Source organism: Zootermopsis nevadensis, unplaced genomic scaffold, assembly GCF_977971745.1.
Source record: "Zootermopsis nevadensis isolate Lab colony 2312 unplaced genomic scaffold, Znev_1.0 Znev_ptg000061l, whole genome shotgun sequence".
Taxonomy (NCBI): domain Eukaryota; kingdom Metazoa; phylum Arthropoda; class Insecta; order Blattodea; family Termopsidae; genus Zootermopsis; species Zootermopsis nevadensis.
In genome coordinates, this window is record NW_028259192.1 from 16734512 (window position 1) to 16758345 (window position 23834).

General features: G+C 38.3%; 4 protein-coding genes across 7 annotated transcripts in view; 1 reads left to right on the plus strand and 3 right to left on the minus strand.

Annotated features, from left to right (window-relative positions):
• LOC110837208 (uncharacterized) overlaps positions 1 to 23834 on the plus strand; it is a 120236-nt gene that overhangs the window by 56404 nt on the left and 39998 nt on the right. The gene's annotated exons all lie outside the window — the stretch shown is intronic.
• On the minus strand, positions 777 to 5762 carry LOC110837246 (uncharacterized). The gene is made up of 5 exons (XM_022079162.2): positions 5605 to 5762; positions 5061 to 5175; positions 3673 to 3863; positions 2712 to 2819; positions 777 to 2001 (listed from the first exon to the last, which is right to left on the minus strand). The coding sequence occupies exons 1-5, from the start codon at positions 5760 to 5762 to the stop codon at positions 1848 to 1850; spliced, it is 726 nt and encodes a 241-aa protein (XP_021934854.2). The 3' UTR covers positions 777 to 1847.
• On the minus strand, positions 6619 to 13396 carry LOC110837169 (uncharacterized). Its single transcript, XM_022079034.2, has 5 exons — positions 13209 to 13396; positions 12035 to 12149; positions 11171 to 11364; positions 8163 to 8270; positions 6619 to 7230 (listed from the first exon to the last, which is right to left on the minus strand). Exons 1-5 carry the CDS (start codon positions 13316 to 13318, stop codon positions 7077 to 7079), a joined length of 681 nt encoding a protein of 226 aa, XP_021934726.1. The 5' UTR covers positions 13319 to 13396; the 3' UTR covers positions 6619 to 7076.
• On the minus strand, positions 19187 to 22628 carry LOC110836743 (uncharacterized). The gene is made up of 3 exons (XM_087340137.1): positions 22450 to 22628; positions 20521 to 20828; positions 19187 to 19391 (listed from the first exon to the last, which is right to left on the minus strand). The coding sequence occupies exons 1-3, from the start codon at positions 22597 to 22599 to the stop codon at positions 19187 to 19189; spliced, it is 663 nt and encodes a 220-aa protein (XP_087196263.1). The 5' UTR covers positions 22600 to 22628.

Genomic DNA, 23834 nt, shown 5'->3' on the forward strand with positions numbered 1-23834 from the left:
TCGAAAAACTCTGACGTCACTGACGCTGTTAGAAATGGCAAGAGCTCAAACACGCTTACCCTGTGCGCACATTTCCTAAGTTGTTCTACTAAAAATGACAGGTTCGTTTCCGTACGACATGTATGCTCAAAAAAGGTTCTAAAATAAGAACATAATATATAGTTCTGTTAAATTGGACAAATTCCTCGAGGAAAGTTTGGTGTCTCATTCCTTATGTGTAATGTAATCTTTATAGCGGATACATTTTGCCGGACAGTAAATTTGTTTTTGAGTATGATTAACTGATTTATGTGTATGATCTCATAGTTTTATAAAACATTGTCGAAATAATCGTTTATTGAAGGTTCTCTCTGGTATTCGTAATTGTAGCGCCTCTTAATGTAAATCAGGCACAAGCAGTAGATTTCGTTACAAATTTTGGCGTTGTCAGAGTTGTATTAAAGTTTGTATTAACTCGTTAAAACTTTGCAAAATTTCTGCCTAAGCGAGAAGAGTTTGTTATTCGCGTATATTTACATCGGTTTCAAAGAAATTAACACAAAAATACCTCTTTGATCAGGGCTGTTAATTTATCTTCATATATTCATAATTATTTCAGTATTATTGTTCCGAGAACAAAGGATCCAGTTTCAGTGAAACAGCGAATGATAGAACCATGTGAAAAAGTTTGGGGTCTTTAAGTTAATGTCGTTAATGATTAATAGGAAATATAGAAATACAGAATGTCTCAAATGAAAGCTGTAACTGTAATTTGATTAAACCTTTATTGCAATTAGAATTAACAGTTCTTAAGAACAATTATTACTATTTTTGTGATGCCTTCATCACACAGAATGAAAAACACAACACTTTTCCGTAGGCGAATGGCACATAAATTCTCACATTAGTATAGATTATCACCTTAGAGACTTAATATGGTGATTTATAATAATGAAAAATGACTCCCTTGTTGACAGAACAGTCTTCGACGAGCAGTGGATACGCGAAAGGTCGAATTGTAGTGTATATGAGTGCAACAGTGAATGTGAGTTTAAACGTGTCTGCGTGTGTAACATCCCAGAAGATAGCCATTTTCAGTCTTCAGCTTGGTGGTCAGAATTCAAGTTAATACACAAGCATAGCTGACTAACGTAAGGTATGAAGATTTCTGTCTTCTGGGTTGTTGCTCTGTGTAGTATGGTCGATGTTAACCGACGTTTCAAAGGTCTTACTGCCTCCGTCATCAGGGCGATTCATTGCTGATGCTTGTCCAACTGCAGAATATAAGTTGGCATCCGTGAAAGCTGAACGAGGGAACACAAAACAACGAATATCACTCAATCCTGCCCACTGCATCAGCTGTATACATTATTTAGTGTTACATATTTGCATTTACTAACGTTTACATTTGTTTCTTCTGGTATTTCTTAATATTATACACTGATTATGTACAAAAGAAGGTTTCGACCCAACTGACTGATTTTATTATTTCGTCCGGAAAGTAGGCATTGCTACATGAGAGTTTCACGTTCGCACGATTTACTATATTTATCATAACCCACACAGAGTCAGGACGGTTTCCATTATGTTCTCATGTGATGGGGCATACCACTACCAAAAAATAAGCTTGAGATTATTTAACGCCCTGGTTTTGTTGCCGGTTTAATACATTTGGTTTTCGTCGCGAATAATCATTGCATTGGAGATTAATTAAAATCATAACCAACCGATATGATAAAATGCACTCGTGCTAAAATGGCTTCCGTAAATATGATTTTGACGTCCGGCAGCTGATTAAGCGGCATTGACGTCTGTGACTGAATTCCTGTCGATGGTTTCAGCGTGTTCCTACAGCAATTTGGGTCGCGTTAGGTATCTAGCACAGATATGAGGTCTAGAAGGCCCTCGCCGAAGGGACACGTTGTATAAGCCTGGCGACAGTCAGCACCCTCTTCTCCAAGACGTCGAGCCTCGCGATAATCCCACTCCAAGTGTTCTTCGTTGTTGAATCCGTATCCAGGTCTGTTAACAAACAAGTATGTAAACGTAAAAACGGAACTGAACTTGAAATACACTCTTCATTCTAATGTATTTTTTGTGATTTTACAACTCATTGAAATTATCCATTTACTGATGAACAAGTGTGTAACTGCTAAGATATTGGACGCCACAGATTAGCCTATTATAACACATTGAGACATAATGTATAGAATAGTACTTTGTATTTTATTAAATTCCAGCAAGGTAAACAAAAATATTCCTGACAAACACTTTACAATACAGTGATGTCTCTGTAAAAATTCGATTTGAGGTTAACGTGAAGTATAACTTGTTTTGACCCTAAATAAACCGAAATTAAATTAGCCCCATAAATTTTAGCGTAGGTACAGAGGTCAAATCACATGTTTCGTAAATTGATCATGACAAACGGACTGATATCTTTAGTTACTTGTACGCTATTTGTACAAAAACACAAAAATGAAATGGCCTTTACGTTATAATAATAATAATTGCATGAAAATATGTGCGTGATTACGTGTTATATTGGAATATTATGGTTGGCAGTGAGGTATTTGTTGGATGTTACTCGAATATTCTCCCGGACAGACAGTGAAAAAGTACAGACATATTACATGCAACTTACGAATCCAAAATGAGGTGTAATGTGATGTAATGTCTTATTCTTCCCATACTGTGATGGCAAATATCTAAATATGTTTAAGGCTACTTACGTAAATATGACGTGAAGTAGTTCCCCTATTAGTCCGTTGTAGTATACGGGTGTCTCTGCAACTTCACATATACTTCTTAGGAGACAACTTCTGCCTTTCAAACCGTGACTGTAACGAAACCATTGCGTAATTAATGCCGTATTCTAAACATTGGGGGTCTCGACGAAGTTTCAGCTCTTTATATACTTTTCCACTGTTAGCGAGGCAACTGCAGTGAACGTTTCCATCACTGTGGACTGCAGCACGATTGTATCTGGAACGGAAACTAGATGCAACCTTCGGGATGAAGAAATCCATCAGCACAATTTTTCACCCCCTCTTTTTCACTTTCAGTTTCGAGTGAGCTATTTTTCACCTTCCTCGCATGAAAGTCTTTGTCCTCTCTCACTCAGTCGATTTACCTCTCGCTTTCGTGTGCATTTTCAAGTCTGCTCTAGCCCACTCTCAATTTTAATCCATTTCTTTCCATTCCCAGCCTCTTTCCATGCCCATTATCTCAATTGAGATACTTCTTCATTTCGCGTATGTCTCTCCACATCTATTCTACCTCATCCTCGGTTTTACATGCTCCCTTTTCGTCTCTTTCTAGCTACCCTAATAAAAAGAAAAGAAAAGAAAAGAAAAAGAAGCCTTTCACTCCCGCGTAGGCCCCCCTCTTCGGAGTTATTAGTACATTCTCTTCTTTTTCAAAAGTTTCTTTTTTCAAATCTTACATAGTGAACTGATTAATCATCATATCCTTAATTTTAAAGTATTTAAATATTAAATAAAAACACTGGAAGAATCATAAATGTTATGTATGCATCTTTCCGAATGTTAGTGAAGCCGTTTCCTACGGAAATATATCATTCGGAGCTTTAGCATTAAATTTTTCGCTGCGTGTTATTCATTTTCCGAAAACAACGTAAAGTTGAATCTCCTCGGTGAGTACAAAGTGATCCGCTGACATTGAATAACTCACCTGTCCATTACATTCTCGAGTGACAGGTAGGACGAACTCCTGTCCAGTGTCTCCCGGAAAGAACGTCTCAGCTCAGGGTACTCTTTCAGCTGACTGAAGTTCGTAGGCATTGTATATTGAAACTGGAAATTCATTGAAAACGACAGTATCTTCTGTGGTAAATCTATAGGGAAGCCCATACCAATGTTAAACTGGAAGACACAAGAAAGATAAACATTGTCACAGACTGCAGTGCTACCTTCTTTCAAGGTTGTTAAAGGCACCGTAATTGGTGTGGTCCGGGTGGAGATTCACTTTCTATAAAAAGACAGAATGAGATTATATAAGTCTTGAAGCTATCCTGGCGACTAAAGTCGGTAAAATCTTCTCGGAAAACAAGCCGTGTCGGTTGTGGACAAAAGTCCAACGTTTCTGGGATGATCTGTGCCTCCACCATTCCCTGGAGATGGAGATTTTTGTCCACGCGGCCTGTTGCCCGGGAAGATTTTATCCACGAAAATATTAATTACTCTTGTACCCGCCCAAAACTCCGAACGGTAAGCAGCGGTCCCAGAAAAGTACCAGACCACAAATTCTCGACAGTCGGTGAGATTTCAGGTTCTCAAGGCGATAAATGTTTCCTGGAATATTGCTCTTTGCAGATTTGCAGAAATTTACCGACGTCTCAGAGGTACTTGCTGCCTCCATCATCATGGCAGTTGAATTGAATAATCGGTTCCCCGTTTTTAATGAGATTGATGAGACAGAAATATACGGAGGGAATTGAATTAAATATTTCCAAATGTGTAACATGTTGAATTAATTTTGTAGAAAATACAAGCATCTGAAAGTTGTCGTTTAATAACGTCTGTGCTTTTGAGTACGAGTACGTGTTTATTATTCTTGGTTTCTCGAAATATTATTTTTGTTCTGCGACAACTCCACATGCTCCATGCTGCTATCGATATTCAGTTGTTTAAGTGGTGTGCCATTAGGCATGTGTATGGATGGAGCTGCGAATTTCACATGTCGATTATCGACACATTGGCACTAGATCTTCAACACTAATATTCTTTATTTAATTACGACTTTAAAACATTTAATTCTTTATTTGATATTTTATCTGTTTTATCGATGTACCAGATACTTATATTGGTGGTAAAAGAACGACATTAATTCGATATAATGAGCAAACATTTGCCACGAATCTTTAGAAAATCACGATGTGAAAAGTTATTAAAATGTTTATTCATAAATTCCTTCATTACACTCGTAACATTATTTGCAGATTCTGACGTAGCAACTGACAGAGGTGATATCTTTGCAGTTAACGAGGCGATTAAATTGAAAGAGCACGAGCTATTCATAACAAATTATTGTACTGTGAATGAAATTCCAAAACTTCTTACCTTGTACGTAGCGCCTTTAGGGTACACTAAAGCACGAGCATTTCTGTTAGCGTGTGCAGGTAACCAACAGCACAGTATTAGTGCCACAAACACTATTTTTCTTGAATGATACGTCCTACAGCAAACACAAGGAATGTTAGTGTATTCGAAATATTATATATTATGTCCACAATAAAAGAAGTGACTCGGTCAGTATTACTTCATTTTTATATTCTCGCTGTCCATGCATTTGGTCTTAATATCCGCTACCGGCACTGACAGTCAAAATACAACCGGTATATTCTCACGTCCAAAGAACGAGACGTGAACAAACTTTGATGCAATTTCCAGGTAATAAAATCTAATTAATTCTAGTGATTAATCTGTTATATATATTTTTTTTCTTGAAGTTATGTTTTCCTTACCTCATTCGTAATACACAGTTCTGTTACAACTTAATGGTCAGATTCTGTGGAAAGTCATCACTTAGTAGTTCCACTGGCAATTACGAAGAGACGTCTTACAGAACCGAAATGAAAAAAAGGTGAATTTAACACATACATACCTCATTGTCTTCTTTGTTGATTTGAAAGTTGAGCTCAAATGCTGCTGTACGAGTATTTGTACTATTTCTGAGTGGAGCAAATAATGAAGGCTAATGCACTTCACCGTCAACGACTGGTTCAGGTTGTATTTGACTTCCCAATTCACTGCAATTACCATAACGTTCTCGCACTGACTGTGTATATTTATCATTACAACAAACATCGAAGTGGGGAAATTTTAAGTTCGGCGCTCTATGAGATATATGAAGCGCACATTTAACACAAGAAATATTTTGGTTGTCATGACTTTGCACAGCTACTTAGCCATTTTGAGATGAATGTATCTGAAGACGCATATTGTCAAAGAAATTGACGAACCTGTAAACCCACAAATGAACGAATTATTTAACCGATTATCTTAAAGAAAACGGAAATCGTTTGTGTGCGCAGTAATGAACCATACTTTTGGACTCGTGGAATTCGTGTGCATAAGCAGATTGTTAGGTGTACTGCACGCTATCTGAGCACAAACTCTTTTCACGTTTTGGTCGCAAAAGCTCGAGGACCCAAATCAGAAGCGATGGGAAAATATTATTAGAATGAATATTAGTCTCTAATGACTCAGGATTGGGTCTGGTTGCGGGTTGTTATGAACAAAGTTATTAAACTTTTTGCTCTTTATAAAGGTGGAGAATTTCTTGACTATCTGAATCACTGTTAGCTTCACAAAAAGAATCCAGATGTTACTTAATTTTTGAACTCACCGATAAATTTCCAGATTTTTGTCCGGGAAGACCTCTGTTCCTCCAGGCACAGTGTGGTATAACGTGTTAAAATAGGCCACCATCACCCAGAAACTTCCAGAACAGTCTCGTAATATATGCCAGTATCACCCATGTCCAAATTATTTTTCATAAAAAATTATAACTTTTCTCCAGTATTATTCAACGTTATTACATTCCCTCATACGGTTATGTAATTGATTACATTTATTTCTACATAGCTAACAAGCAAAAGGCGTTCGTAGGCAAACTATATTTTTATTAAATTAGTCTTGTAGTTACAAAAATATATATTTATTTTGTAAGACTTGAGGTTCTCACAGCGGTGAGTATGAAGATATCCGTCTTCTGGGTTATTGCGCTGTGTAGTCTGGTCGATGTTAACCAACGTTTCAGAGGTCATACTGCCTCCGTCATCAGGGCGATGAAACGTTGGTTAACATCGACCAGACTACACAGCGCAATAACCCAGAAGACGGATATCTTCATATATTTATTTATTTGTAAATACAACTGAAAAACAATTATCAGTCATCAGAGGGATATCGTTTTCCTAGCGGGCCAGTGCAAATACTTGAAACCGTATCTTTCACTTAATTTTTATCTCGACGTTCCCAGGTTCTGTCGCCGTGAAACTGAACCATCCTGGCTGTCCTTCCTCGTTCTATAGAGTCTGGAAGAACGCAGACGAGTGAAACCGTCCATTTGCGTTAATTATCGACCATTGATATGAGATCTAGTAGTCCATGGCCGAAGGGACACGTAGGGTAGGCTTTGTGACAATCGACTCCTTCCGCTCCGAGGCGACGTGCTTCGTGATAATCCGAATCGATCACTTCTTCCATGTTGGAACCGTAACCAGGTCTGCCAATAAAACATGCAATTACTGAAGTATAGACGCAATTGAAACTTGCTTCCTGCAATGCGACCATACCGATAAACGCGTTTTACTTATTCATACCTTCTTAATACAAAACATACGTAAATTCAAGCTTAGCGTAATTGTACACCTCCTTAATTTCTTCAAATCTACGGTTCACCATTTTGGTTGTTTCGCTTTACTGAAAATTATGAAGTCATCAACTCGCGTGTGTTCTTCATATTCAATATACAGTGAATTCCGGTTAATTGGAACATGTCGGGACTAGAACACTTTGCTCCAATTATGCGAAGTTCAACGTAAAGAGTTAAAGAGATTTGTTCTTTAAGAATTGCCCCGAATAAACGGCTACCCCGATTAACCGATGGCCCATTTAACCGGAATCCGCTGTATATCTGACCCTGTTACATTTTAACAGGACGGACTTCGATTATAGAGGGCAGGTGAGAAGATATTGAATAAGCTGTCGAGTACAACCGGAAAGGAGTAGTCACCTACTTCTTGATTGGGCGGGTATAAGAAATCGGCCTCGGAATTGGCAGGCTCTGGTGAAAGCAGAAATGGACCTTCTGGTTCCAAAACAGTTGGGAAATTTGTTGACAAATTCAGGGTCCTGTGGGTTTCTCTAGAAGGACTCTTCCAAGGAATTAATTGTCTAATAAAATGTACTTGACAATTTACTGGGGTGAATATTTGTTTTTTTAAATATTCTGGTAATTGGAAGTTTTTTTACAAATACGCGTCTTTCCTAGCTGTTATTTTTTTTAACTTAACTCACGCTCAGAAAATTGGTTGTGATGAGAATCGTGACTTGAAATATTATTCGTATGGAAAGATTTATACGTAACGCTTCGAGCGTTCAGAAAGCGTGCTGGGGAAATAGGCATGATGCAGCAAAGGCTCTTTGCATACGTACGTAAGCATGACATGCATTAGTTCTCCGACAAGTCCACTGTGGTGTAAAGGTGTTTCTGCTACTTCGCAGATGGTTCTCAACAGACACGTCCGGCCTTCAATTCCGTGCCTGAAATCATGAATCAATTATTTGATCATCAAACGTTTTGCTGTCTTGGTATGAAGAATTCTAGTTAGCGTTGTCATCTTGGTGAACTTTAATATATTATAATCGCCGAGAAAAGCAATAAATAGTCTCATAATTGTGTAAACCCACAATATCAAATTAATCGAAATCCAGCGGGTAGTATTGGATATGAAGTGTCCGGACTGTTTTGTTCTACAAGCGTAAACATTTCTACATCTTTATTTATAAATCCAGTTTATATATATGACCAGTGGTAATATCTTACCATAAAGTATACATTTGTGTATAATTTTTTCTGACATTTATAAAATTTTGCATAGGCATTATCCATACTTTTATATAAAATATATTATTACAATTTCTTTCTTATAGGCTAGATTCTTACCACTGTGCATTTGTTTTGTATACTGTGTGAATAGAACATATGAAAATGAAGAATAGAAAAGGAAACACAAAAAGAAAAACCAAAGAATATGAAAGGGATATCGGGAAGAAAGAATATTTGAAAGTGAGCGGTTTACTGAAATAAGACAAATGTACGAACTACAAGCGCTAATTTGAATTATGCGAAATGGAGTAGCATAATGAAATAATACTTAATTAACATGAAATAACGTTTAAATTTATATTTAGTAAAATATAAGAAACTCCGTAGTATAATTGCGTTACGTGTTATACTAAGTTGCATCGTGGTCGGTTTGATCCCTGTGATGCACGCGCGATTACCAGCGTTGGACTTCCTTGTTGTAATCATGTTATTGAAACTTCATCCCCCTGGAGGAAGTATATTTACGTCGACACAGCTTCTCTGTTAATGAGATATATTACCCTGAGGCCCACATGTACGAACCGTAAGTGAAGAGAGCTGCTTCCCAATACTGAGATACAAATGTGACAACATAACTCTAGCAAATAATTTATACTAAGAGTTTGTGGTATGATTTAGTCTTCGTTCTCTTAGGAACGTAAACCAAGTTTATCGTGCTTGCTGCGCGTAGAAGCTGGTTTGGGTGGGGTATGTTTCAGATCAGTCTGGCGAAGTCTGGCAGGGTTCTTGGCTCTTCGGATGCCGATGTTGCGAGGCTTTCAGGCCACTTTGCTCCGTTCTGTGTCCAATTAAATGACTGAAGCAGAAGTCTTTTTCGGATCCTTATAATCAGCTGGGTGGTGAAGAGACTCCTATCTTTCATGGAACCAAAATTGTAATTACAGTGGTCACAAATTTTGTTACTGGCAATTACTCTGGCCCATATGAATCCAGTCAACATTTTCGCACTCTAGGTTTTATGTTTTAACAGCGGCGGGTCCGAAGACAACCCTGAAGATAGCCATCTTCATTCTGACACTCTATTGCCGATACTTTGGTAATATAACTTCTGAGCCTATGTCTCCAAGTGGTCCCCTTAATTCAAGCCATGCGGCTGGAATTTTATATTTCTTATATCTTCTATGTGTGCTACATACCCCGCCATTAAACACTCACTTTACTTTTCTTATTAATATTTGGCAGAGTAATTTTTCGTTTCGAAGCTCCTCACAGTGCATAATTCTCCAGTCATTTGCCACTTCATCCCTCATTCTGTACGGGAACAAATATTTAGAGTGACATAGTCACGACTTGTTTTATTCAGTCACTTGTGTTTCACTAGAACTGAAGACCGACGTCTCACTACTTCGCTGCACCATTGTACCAATCGAAGAAAGTGAAGAAATTTCGTGTAAAGAATTTACCGATTAAAACAAGAAAACGAATTGTGACATTAACGCAACAGGATACAGACGTATAAAGATTGCAGAAAATAAACACCTTCCAGTTTAATTCGTTCTTATTATGACCGTAAGACTTGAAACGGCGTCCTTAAACTTAATCATACACTCGCCTAACACGTAGATAATAGTACGAGGTGCGATCGGAAAGTTTAAAGACTGTGTCAATAGAGGGCGAACCGGATGTAGCACGAGCTTCTGCCGCTAGGGGGTGCGGCCTACATTCATAGTGAATCAGTGTGCCAGCCGGCATCATCGAATTAGCATTTGTTTCTTAGTTACGGGCGTTTTGGTAGTGCATTACACCGACCATCCTGCGATTTCGGAATGGCGTGTGCATCAAATTTTGCCAAAGACTCGCCAAAACGGCTACGGAAACCTATGAAATGCTAAAGCAAGCATTTGGGTAGTCCGCAATGGGTCGTGCACAAACTTTTGTGTGGCATTCACGTTTTAAAAATGGCGGAACCTCTGTCGATGATGACGAGCGTTCTGGACGACCATCTTCGAACACAACGCCCGAAAATGTTACGAAGATTCGGCAGGCCATTCACGAAGATCGACATCGTACCATCAACGACTTGTGCGACATTGTTGGGATAGGCTATGGGACCTGTCAGCTGATTCTAAAGGAAGAACTCCACATGCGACGCATCATGACAACGCGCCAGCGCACACCGCCCTCAAAGTTCGGCAGTTTTTGGCCTCAAACACCATGGCCGTCATCCCGCACCCTCCTTATTCGCCGGATTTAGCTCCGTGTGACCTCTTCCTCTTCCCAAAGATGAAAATTCAGCTAAAGGGAAGGAGATTTGAGACGATAGAAGAGATTCAGGCAGAATCGCAGATTGTGCTTGACAGGCTGACAAAGAAAGATTTCCAGGGATGCTTCCAGGCTTGGCAGCGGCGCTGGGATCGTTGTGTTCACTCCCAGGGGAACTACTTCGAGGGTGATGGATGAATTTAATACCTGAGATAAGTGTACGGGTTTTTATACGCGCAGTCTTGAAACCTTTCGATCGAACCTCGTAGATCTGCCCAAGAGGTAGTACATACTCTCATGACTGCGTACTGAGTTTTACAACGAATGCCAAATAATTCTGCGTTTCACTAACCTCTCCATGACAACCTGCAGCGCCTGATACGTTGTGCCCCTGTTTACTGTTTCCCGGAGAGAACGCGTCTGTATCTCAGGATATTGTCTTAGAAGACTGAAGTTTTGTGGGGTCATGTACTGGAACTGGAAGTTAAGACCCAGCGTCAAGATTCTCTTCGGTTGGTCCACAGGTATTCCTACTCCCACGATAAACTAAAAATTATGAAATGAAAAATATTAACCAAACGAGGTACAACAAAGAAGTCGGGGTTGTGTAAACATTTCAAATGCTGCTAATGATTTACACGCCAGAGTTACTTATTAGAGCAGAGTCCTTCAGAAACGGATAGTTACTGAAAATTATAAATTCCATCGTTATGTAATTTTCTCCTGCGTCCTGTTACTTCCTATTTGGTAGGTTCTGTACAACCTCTTCAGCATTCTGTTCTCTCACCTACTATCAGTGTCCTTCCCTCAGGTTCAGAGACCACTTTCACGTTCATTAAACAGAACAGGCAAACACAAATATAAGGCATATTTACGGTTATTTATAATGAATGCTTTTTAAAATTTCATAGTGCCAGTTACTTAATGACCAGATTAAAATCTGGCTTCACTAAAAGTTCCTTCCTTGTATTGAACACTCAACCTTATTTGTACGGAAATTCAAGAGCCATATTTTGTTACAAAAATTGTATCGATTTTTATTCATTAAGAAGAGTCAACGAACTTGACCTAACTTCCAATTTGCCTTTTCTTTATAGAACGTCTTTCTTTATATAAGTTGCGCTATGAAAACAGCACTTGTTAAAGATACTTTATTTATAATTTAAGTGCGTATTAGAACGAGTGTTTATTTATAATGACGAAACACCATCTATACCTTGCATATACCACCCTTTGGGTACACTAAAGTACGAGGTCCTCTGTGAGCTAGTACAGGACACCAGATAAACAACACTGTCGCCATAATCACCAAATGTATGAGACGAGGCACACTGAAAAAAAGAACACATCTCGTAGGAAAGTTTTCTTCTATTAAAAACATATTTTCACTTGTAAGACTTGAGGTTCTCACAGCGGTGATGAAGATTTCTGTCTTCTGGGTTGTTGCGCTGTGTAGTCTGGTAGATGTTAACCAACGTTTCAGAGGTCATACTGCCTCCGTCATCAGGGCGCCCTGATGACGGAGGCAATATGACCTCTGAAACGTTGGTTAACATCGACCAGACTACACAGCGCAACAACCCAGAAGACAGAAATCTTCAGACTCATCGCCCTGATGACGGAGGCAGTATGACCTCTGAAACGTTGGTTAACATCGACCAGACTACACAGCGCTACAACCCAGAAGACAGAAATCTATATTTTCACTTACAAGACATCAGAAGCTAGTGGATCACGGGAAACCAGATCTCTCGCCGTAAAAACTGTTACGAAATATTAACGGGATCAAGAAGTTGAACGATTTTTTTTAAATTTTGGTACAACGATCAAATCAGGGCTGAGGAGACGAAAGGGCGTACAACACTTTGAATTTGATATTAAATACATAATTTCATTTTAAATATGGCAGGATGATATTTTAAATGTATCGTAAGCAGATAAGGTGTGACGTCATAGAAGAATTACACATGAGAACAGTAAAAGAATGTATGACAAATGCACATGGCAATAATAAAAATTACATCAATTTGTAATAACAACAGGTCGGTAATAAATAATAAATCATTAATGTAACAGAAAAATATATTAACCAATGTTTCAGTAACAAAGAATCACACATTAGAGTAAAATAACTAAATAATAATAGAACATGACAAAAAGTAAAGTCAAATTAATTATAAAAACATTACCAACGCCGTAGTAGAAAATGATCACACATGACAGTAATAAATTAATACTAACGTAATGGTTGTAAAGAAACACTTTCGTAAAAATTATTACCAACTTGACAGTTTAATAGAATCACACGTAATAATTGTCAAAGAAATGTGACAGAAGCAGATTATTCAGTACATCAACAGACATAAAATAGATAAATATGTATTACATACCTCAGGGTTCTCATAGTAGTGTTGGTAAAGGTGAAACAGCTTTCTTTATGCGCGGACGTAGAAGTGCACGCATCGGTCAACAAGAGTTCACTTTTGTTTGTGTGAGCCATTAGTCGGTTTCAGCACGTAACAAACTGACGTGTTACCGTTCACTAGCATAAACAAGCGAACAGTCATCTTCACACCTTTGAACCACTCGAAGAGTGGATGAGCTACTGATTCACTAATTAGTTGATTGACTTCCGTAAGTTATTGTGTACTAATGCATAAGGTTCAGCTTTTATTTTGGTCGTCCGAGGTCCCGTTACACCAGCCAGTACACACAGGTCAGGAAAGAAATTATAATTTACTTCTCCTTCAACCATGTTCTATCTCCTCCCATGTCAGGCTATATTGTCTGTGCCTGCTACAATTTTATTGTTTTGAGATTAGTTTTTAAATACCTTGTAATTTAACTATAATTATAAGCTTAATTATTTTTAATATGATTATACAGATTTCCCCAAAAGTCATTTATCCAAAAGCTAAATGTAAAGTTTAATATACTTAATTGATTATAATCCGAGGCGAATCCTGGTCTGAAAGTTTTATCGCGCTGAGATACAGTATTATTAAATTCCCCCAAAATAATAACTATAATATGGTAAAGATATTTTTATTATTATGCTGCTGTTATACAGCAAAACATTTTTATTTATGTTTCTTCTCCTCTGGGAAATACCACGGTGATTTGATCATTCGCCAATGATTATAATTAGATATTAAGATTATAATTTACATAATTACAACGCATATTGAAAGTGTCCCTACCAATTTGTAAATGTAACTCAACTCGTAGCAGCTATAGGAAGAGTTGGTGCTGGACTCTTCAGTTCGGTATGCAAGGAATTATAGAATTCAACAAACGTGGTATAAACGCAGTAGGAGAAAGCAACATCGTTGTTATTCACCTCTTAAGTCAAATTACGGCAACAAAACTGCTTGTGGTTACTCAGTTGTTAGAATGTCTAAGCGCCAGATTAACAACTTCTTTCGGGTTTGTTTGTTCATACGTCGCATGATTCGGTTAGGAATATTTTGCACTTCGTGCTACAACGTTTTGAGAATCTAGAGTTTTCTTTTCCAGACTTGTTACAGCTGCAATTTACTCTTCAGAACATGGAATGAGAAGTTCCTGCGACAAAGAAGATGTCGATATTGGTATTCGTTGTAACGCCGTGCGGACTTTTATGCAAATAATAGAGTTTCGGACGAAAGTATTGCGTCCATATGAGAACAAAGAACTACAAATACAGCACTTGTTTACAGTTTGTTGTCTGGAGTCTCGTTTCTGTTGCCTTAACTCCTTACTGCATAAAGAAGGCGAGATTCATTAAGTGTGTCCCGATTATTTAGCATAAACATTGTCTCCCTTGAGCGAACGTTCTCAACAAGGGAAATGATCTAGCTTCGTTATCTGTCTTTTTATATTTTTTAAAGTTTTACAATTATATTAGTGTTCCCTAGGTGGATTATTTGTTTTTATTTATATTTCTTCATTTTTTGCTCTGTGTTAATATTGTTTCTATTTTGGGTTTGCCTGTACTTGGCAGTTATATTTAATACTGTACATGTATAAGTTCAGTTAATCCGTTTGTGTAATATTATCCATTATTATTTCACTATTATTGTATATATTATCAGTGTTTGCCTGTTATTCCCTGTTATTCTTGCTGTTGGCAAACACGTAAATAAATTAATTGAATTGAATTGAATTGAATTATCGCCAGAATGTCTATATGTGTGTGTGCGCTTCTGTGTTTCATTGTATTTGTACACTTTGCGTTTATTTGCCGGTACTTTTTCACAGTTATGACGTACATATTTTTTTGAAAGTACTGCATTTGTGATGTCTTTAATTCTTTTCTGTATGCTCCTAACCTGATGATACTTTAAAACCCTCCCTCATAATGATTAACACTCTTGCCACCAGATGGCAGAAGCTTTTGTTCGTTCGTTGTGATCCTTAATTCTTATAAAATAACTATAACAACAATTATTTTTCCAAATTTTGTACATATAGAGGTAAATTGATTAAATGGATAAGGTCGTCATATGTTCATAGGTGCAATAAAATGTTCTACTAAATAATCAAAATACATAAGAATTTAGATGAAAGCTGCAGCCAGTTTCGTGTTGATGTTTGTTCTGGCCTTTTGAACAGCTTCAATCAGTTATATAATAAATGTTATATTCGTTTTTATTAATATTGTAGCATTATCGAATTTTGAAGAACATCGGAATGTAGCAATTAGCATAAGATATTCGTTTCCTTGCCCTCGTTTAAAATATGTTTTCTGTCTGACATGATCTTATGATTTGGGAAATATTCGGTATGATTTCTCCGTTATCCTTGTTTCACAGACCCCTAGTTGAATTTCACTGTCAGTGTACCTGTCGTTGCATATAATGTGGTTTCAAAATAGGAACAATAAGTGGATTCAGATAAACCTGGATGGGAGATGCTGTCTATTAACTCCGCAATGATTCGGTCTCCTTTCACACAAATGTAATGAATCAATAGCACTAGCTTGCAGCAAGTTCGTCCCGTCTGTACACAGGAGCTATGGGAGAAGCACTCTGTAGATTAACAACAAACTTGGTGGACTGATTTAATCACACTGCCAAGACGTGTGCTTCAGCCGAACTTCAAACACCAATCAGAGATGTGTCTGTGTCTTTCCATGTTAAATGTGTCCCCCCAAGAAAGGGCGTCAGACTTTTTGCTTTTGGAGGAAATAATACATTTAGAGTAAAACACACAAGAAATGATGCTTCATAATATTAAGTAATTGGTCAAAGTAAAAATGTTATACGTCGTTAAAAGCAGAGGTTATTGGCGGTTCTGTCTCTCTTAAGCGAAAAACTTTCTCCAGAGCTAACCCAGTTGAAAGTTAGCATGTTTGTGTGATTTTTGACAGATTGTGATAAGTTAAAATATTTTTTATTTAATCTTCTGCATGGAATTTTTCTCATGAACACAAATACAATAAAACATAAGAAACGTCAACATTTTTAAAATGTCGTTAAGGAACCAATGTTAATAGTAGATGCAGACAAGAAGTTGGAGTGACAAATTGTTTTTCACATCGAGACAGCTGTTAATACATGTTTGGATAAATAATCACTGTTTATTCATTGATTCATAAGAAAATCGTAAATACATTCTGTGGATAAAATGCATATTTAATGGATGTTAGATCAGGTGGTAAATATGGTTACCACTGTGTTCAAAATATTGACTCTATTAATGTTCTTAAAATATGAACTAAAGATATCAGAATATCAGTGAGATTTATTTCATTACCAAATAGTTTTTTTGTGTAATTGTTACTAATTTAATTGTAAATTTTCAGTGTTTTTATGATTCGTGCACCGTCAGGGAATACAGCCTTCCAAAGTCTGAAAGTTGAAATATATAGTACGTACACTAAACTTTGTTTTGCGTATTATTATCTGAGCAAAGACAGATTCTCCCGAAAATGTCTATCCGTAATATGTCCCTTAACATTTACGTATAAACGGTATGGCGAATTATATGGAAGTGAGAAAGCAGATTATTTCAGATTACTTTTTCTTTATTAACTTTGACAATTAAAAATCGCGTGTGGAGTGACCGGTGTCCATTCTGTGCGCTCTCCGCCAGGTTAATTGTACCGTATTTTCGAATGATTAATTACTCGTGACCACAATTATTCTTAATAATTAGTGACATAATGACTAAAAAGTTAAAGGACACGGTGGAGTTATTAATTCCACATACGTTCTGTAAAAAATCCAGTCGGATTATAGAAACGCTGTAACTGACGTAATGTCGTGAGCAATGAAAGTTCTGGTCACAGATGATTTTCGTTCTGTAGCAACAGAGAAGTCAGGCTAGTAACATAATAAGTAGGCAGGAAGTACCTAGAAGGACAAGTCGCCTTGTTCCTTTGATCCCGAGCGAAATTATACCAGTAGTCACTTCATACTCAAAGTAGATAGATCAAAGGCAGCCCAGTGCAAAGTAATGCTTTTACCCAAAGGCCTGCGAGTGACGTCAGGAAACACGTATATAAGGTCGAAAAATAAATTGCCGCCATGCTGTTTGTGCAGCAACTTCCATCTCATGTACTGGATGTCTTATTTACTGTTTTTGTAACAATCTTTGATAGGAATCAGCCCGCTCTGTGGTTGGAATAAGTATACTATTGAGGCAATGTTTTGTTTCTTTGTAACATGAAAATAAATTACGGTTGTTCAGCAGTTAGAATTCGTGCTTTGTGTTATCGATATCTTGGGTTAAACCAGAAAACGATCACTTCTACTGAACGTTTCGTATTTTTATTTCAGTCAAACCAGGCAAATGGCTAGAAGCCTTAATTGAATCCTTGACTTTCTTATAAATCGTTTTCATTTCAGTATTCATTAATCACAATATTTTTCTGCGCTGTATAGTCTTAGCAGTTTATGGCGTAGCTAAATACATCTGGAATAAATAAATAAATCACTTCAAACATTTCAGCAAGATTGTTGGAAGTAGCCAGTCGTCTGAAAAATGTTGACTCATTATACGAGGTGCGATCGGAAAGTTTCAAGACTGTGTCAATAGCGGGCGAACCGGATGTAGTACGAGCTTCTGCCTTTAGGGGGTGCGGCCTACATTCATAGTGAATCAGTGTGCCAGCCGGCATCATCGAATTAGCATTTGTTTCTTAGTTACGGGCGTTTTGGTAGTGCATTACACCGACCCTCCTGCGATTTCGGAATGGCGGATTTTCATGAACAAATCAAATTTTGCCAAAGACTCGCCAAAACGGCTACGGAAACCTATGAAATGCTAAAGCAAGCATTTGGGGAGTCCGCAATGGGTCGTGCACAAACGTTTGAGTGGCATTCACGTTTTAAAAATGGCCGAACCTCTGTCGATGATGACGAGCGTTCTGGACGACCATCTTCGAGCACAACGCCCGAAAATGTTACGAAGATTCGGCAGGCCATTCACGAAGATCGACGTCGTACCATCAACGACTTGTACGACATTGTTGGGATAGGCTATGGGACCTGTCAGCTGATTGTAAAGGAAGAACTCCACATGCGACGCATCCTGTCTGAGGACCAGAAGCAGAATCGATTTCTCGTTTGTCAGGAGCTCAAAGATCTTGCAAGAACCGACCCCAACTTCCTTTCTAAGCTCCGCGTGACTTCTTCCTCTTCCCAAAGATAAAAATTCAGCTAAAGGGAAGGAGATTTGAGACGATAGAAGAGATTCAGGCAGAATCGCAGATGGTGCTTGACAGGCTGACAAAGAAAGATTTCCAGGGATGCTTCCAGGCTTGGCAGCGGCGCTGGGATCGTTGAGTTCACTCCCAGGGGAACTACTTCGAGGGTGATGGATGAATTTAATGCCTGAGATAAGTGTACGGGTTTGTTATAGGCGCAGTCTATAAACGTTCCGATCGCACCTCGTATGGCTCTTGTCCTTGGGAAAATTGAAAAAACAAAAGGCCCAAGTCTCCACTGCAAATTTCATGATAAGGTAGAGACCACTAGGACAAATGTCAAGCCAGTCCATTTGTTGTGCCACGAGTGAAAATGCAACGAGCAGGACAGAAACAATCCAACGGTATGCTTACAAGAAATGAGATGGGAGGATAATACTAAAATAGATATTGAAGAAAGAGAGCGCTTCAGTGTGGGCTACATTAGTCTGGCTCAGAATAGGGTTCAGTTACGGATTCCAGTGAATACGGTGTTGAATTGTAAAGATTCATAAATGGCGGGAAATTTCTCAACTGACTCAGCTACTATCAACTTCTCAGCAAGGACTCCTAGCCGTGGAGTTGCATGGAATCCAAATTTTTTCCGCGAAGTTTGTTCCATATATTCCTAGTTACTGAATATGCAGTTACGTGTATTCCAGTTAGTTAATTTTTAAAGGTACGTTCTTATTTTAATAATCATTCGACAAGTATATCCGTGTTGAGTTCTTGGGAGATGAAGTCCAATGGGGATTTTGGACAGCCTGGATATGCAGTTTGGCAGTTCCCTTTGGATTTGCCAAGGCATTCTGCAGCTAAATATTGCTTCTCAACTGGAAGATTCTCTAGGATTTGAGTGTTATCGCTGCAATACCGCTCTTCTGGCGAAAAATTCTGCGAAGGCCTAAAACATACGGAACATAATACGCCGTCTTTTTTTATCAGTGGTTCAGTATGCAAGTACCTATATTACACTGATTTAAGGAAAAAGGGCGAAACGTCCATAAAGACAATTTTATCCTTAGGACCAAACTCAGAAATACGATCCAAGAACAGGTGAAAATCAAAGTTGCCGAGTGTTATTTGGAAACAACCACAGTAAACATTAATTTCATAAAATTTAGTTATCACAAGGCACAAAAAATACACATGAAAATTTTGAGGATGAGGTTACTGTCTGCTACCGCAGGAATGTGTTGAATGCCCATGCAAAGTCTGTATTAACATTAGTTAAAATTACAGGAAGATTTACTGCGTAAACTAACTTACGTATAAGAAAATTAATCTTTAATAAGGGTTTAGAAATTCATTAGATCTGTGTGGAGAGAGGTTACATGACTCCTTGGAGCAGTATTTCTTGATAAGCTTCGTACACTCAGCTAGACAAGAAACCTAGATTCATTATTTTTTCATAGGAGTGCACCACATAACCCTGGTCTGAATTAGATGAATCCACTTCACACCCCGAAACCGTATCCCTAAGATTGATTTTATATCATTATTCCATGTACGTCTAGGTATTTGGAGTGGTCTCTTCCGTTCAAGCTTTCCAACCAAAATTTTGTAAGCATTTCTTTTTTCCACCATAATTGTTACCTTGATTTCATCACCGTAGTAATATTTGATGAAGAGTGCAAATTAAAGAACTCGTCATCTTGGAATTGTCTTCACACTCCAGTAACTTCAAACCCTCTTAGTTCAGATTAAATTTTATGATAAAAAAACAAGGAGCTTCTTCATAAACAACTCCTTAACTGATCATAATATTAAATTTAATGACATTTCTGCTGATATTTTTTGCGTGGAAAAGAAACTAAGTACTAGAATGCTCCGTGTAGTGCAGATTATAAAACAAATAACTTAATCCACCTTCGTGACGGTTTGTTCATTTGATTTCTTTAACGTACATAACATTCATTCTTCCTGGTAGGTTCTTCTTTATAATGTGTTGATTGTTCCGTTTAGCAACAATGACCAATTTCAGGACCAAATTCATGTACTATTATAACAAGTCATGTAGCATAGTTACTTACGTCAAAATTGCGTGCATCACCTCGTCGAGGAGGTGCGTTTCTTCGAAGTGGAATGGCCAACGAGCTGCCTCGCAGATGCTTCTGAGGACACACGTTCGGCCATGAAAGCCGTAGCCTTCAAGAAATGATTCAAGAGGGACGTAAATGCTCTGTAGGGTCGTGTTGGATACTTCCCTCTTCGACATTATGTCTGGTGATGTATGCCACATCGTTGCGTTTGTTGGTAAGCCGAAAACTAACTGAATTCCCAAGGAAATGAGGACCGTCCTATTTGGGGCACTCACTGGAGTCGATATTCCAATAGTCATCTGAAAAAGAAATTAAATTTTGCGCTGTTTTCATGTGTCGCCTTATCGGTTGTGACGCCATGTCGTCTTGTAGGTGGTTAACCAACGTTTCGAAGGAGCATATTTCCTCCATCTTTAGCGTAAGGAGGCGTCGCGTACAAGTGCACACGGCATCAGAAAAAAGAAGATAACTAATTCATACTCACCGCTGTAAAAATCTCATATCTCTGCTGCAATGCCAATTTTTGTCTCGCATTTCTTTCTTTCATTCTTGTACATGTAATTCATTTTATTATCTTTTGTTCTTTCTTTTCCGCCTTTCATTTTATTACTGCTTTCTGAGAAGGGAAAGCATTTGGCATACTCAGAATCTAACGATCGTCCTTGGAATTTCACACTAAAATGAACTGTACAGATTGTATCATATCTGATGCTTATTTGAAAAAAATGGAAAATACTTGATCGCCTTCTGTTCACTTTTTATCGTAGGCTACATGGAACTGTGTTGTTTGGGTATATGGTTTAATTAAAAAATTTAGATGTGTTTCCAAAAAGATATTATCATGTTCTGTCTCAACCTTTAAACTCTTATAATTTTAAAGCTGTTAACTCATATCCACTGGGAATTAGTGTAGGATACAAACCCTTATGAATAATAGACACGAAACATCCGCTGGCCGTTTAGGTGTTTGTAGAGCGTCGGACAGGCCTACGCTTGGAAAGGAAGACTGACATACAGAAATGAAGGGAACTTTATTCGAACCCACAGTGAACTTGACAGCACAAAATCGATTTATTTTGTGATGTCAATCCTTCCTCTGACATGATAAATTAAAGCTCAGCATCCGTCATGCAGATAAGTACTTAAATATATGAGCAAGCATGTAAAATATATATATGAGATAAACATTTACAAATTTAAAAATGGTATATCAGAATAGTCATGTATCCTTTCAGAATGGGATGACTGGATTCACAGACGCACTGAGATAACAGCGATGCTTCACTAATAAATCCATGTTCAAGTAGAATTTGAGGTACTCACTTCGGTGAGCACGAAGATGGCTGCCTTCTAGTGCAATGTAGTCTGGTAGAAGTTTACCATTTGAGAGGCCCTTGCCCTCTGTATCCATGGCGCTGATCATAGAGGCAGCAAAGACTTATGAAACGCTGGTAAACTTTTACCATACTACGCGGCGCAACAAACCAGAAGACAGCTATGTTAAGTAAAATTCTGATGCATATTCTATCATACAAGTTGTCTGTCTCGAGAAACACCGCAACGTCAGGTTAACGATTTGGTTTCTAACAAGTTCAAAGTTTACCGTAAGTGGATATCGGATATCCAATAAGGATCTTTTATTAGCCAGGATGTTCTAAGATAGACAGACAGACTAACGTGCAATCTGAATGCCGTTATTCGCGTAGCCTATTATGGTCTATTATGTGGCTATAATGAGTATATGCGTTCGTTTCAGGGCTCCTTGCTGCCTCCATCATTAGGGCGATTTGTACAATGTAGATTGTTTTTAACATGTTGTCGTTTTTCTGGGTTCTTACAAGAAAACTTTAAATTCGAAGACGGATACACAACAGTCTCTTTAACGCTTGAAATTCCAACGAAGTGTGTATTTCAACGTACCTGCATTACTGCTCCAGATGTGAACACCAAGACTCGACGTTCTCGATGTAAAGATTTTCCTTTGTTCGTGTCGTGTGAAAGGGTCATAGTGGTTACCAGGAACAATACGGCGGTGGTAATGGCGAACAGTGTTTCTTGTAGCGTCGCCATTCGGTGATATCGCAAGTAACTCTAACAGCATGGGCAATATTCTCGTATGCGAGGTGAATTCTACTTCAAGTTTGCATTTAACACCAGTTAGAACGTTTCGCAATTAACTGAGACTTATTAGCAAATACTAGTAAGAATTCGCCGCAGTTATTAACAGTAAACATTAGTAAACACTAGCGTATATATTTTAGATTGTCTAAACCTTTTCCACAGATTTAGAGCAGGCGACGTATTTCTGGCAGGGGGGAGAAGTGACCTTCAGCTTTCTAGTACAATTTTGTCGTAAAATCAGATTTCACTTGGAGTACTCACATATACGTATGTATAAAGAAAATAAATTCCAGAAGCAATGAAAGAAGTAAAGCTATTTGCGTTTCCCAATTTTGTATTTTATATTTCTGTATTTCGATGTGTTCTTTTCACAATACCACGATACGTTCCTTTTTTTTTACAAACAGTTCGCTGAACAATTTACTACAGTAACTTCTGAAACGTCGTTTATATCACACTCCTTAGGGCCGTTTCACACTGTCAACCGGTCGCCGGCGACCCAGTCGCTGAACGACCAAAACCATCAACGACCAAACGAGGAGACCAGCAGGGCGACCAGCGCAGACAGAGGCCTGAGCCTCATTACTTTGGAAGCAGTCAAGCAGTATGGACATCGAGGAGATCACTATAATGATAAAAATTCGTTCCACTAGAAACAGAAAAAAGAGGAGTAGAAAACACTCTTCCCACAGACTTTTTCTCAACTCCCTGTTTGCATAATCGGGACTTGCAAGGTCCGAAATGGCTCTTCGTGACTCTACGGCCGAAATAAATCTTTCGGTATCAAAACTCATGATCTACTGATCACTTGAGTGACATGAACAAGACGGGAGAAAACAGGAAACAATGGATATGTCTCCTCTCTGAGCTCTGGTCGCTGACTGAGTCGCCCGCAATGTGAACACGTGATTGCCATCAATGTATATCGTGGTCGTTGGTCGCTCACGTCTTGTTGGTCGACGGCGGACATTGGTTGCGGTCGCTCTCGTGTGTAAGCTCGTACTTAGCTTTTCTACCTAGTGGTCGTTCAGCGACTGGTCGCCGGCGACCGGTCGACAGTGTGAAACGGGCCTAAGACAACGGATGATGTCAACTGTTGTTACAAGAATCGGAGGAAAGTTTACGAACTGTAAATATTTAGAGAAGCACTGACGAGCGTTTGTGTTACGAGTTGTGGCCTTTCA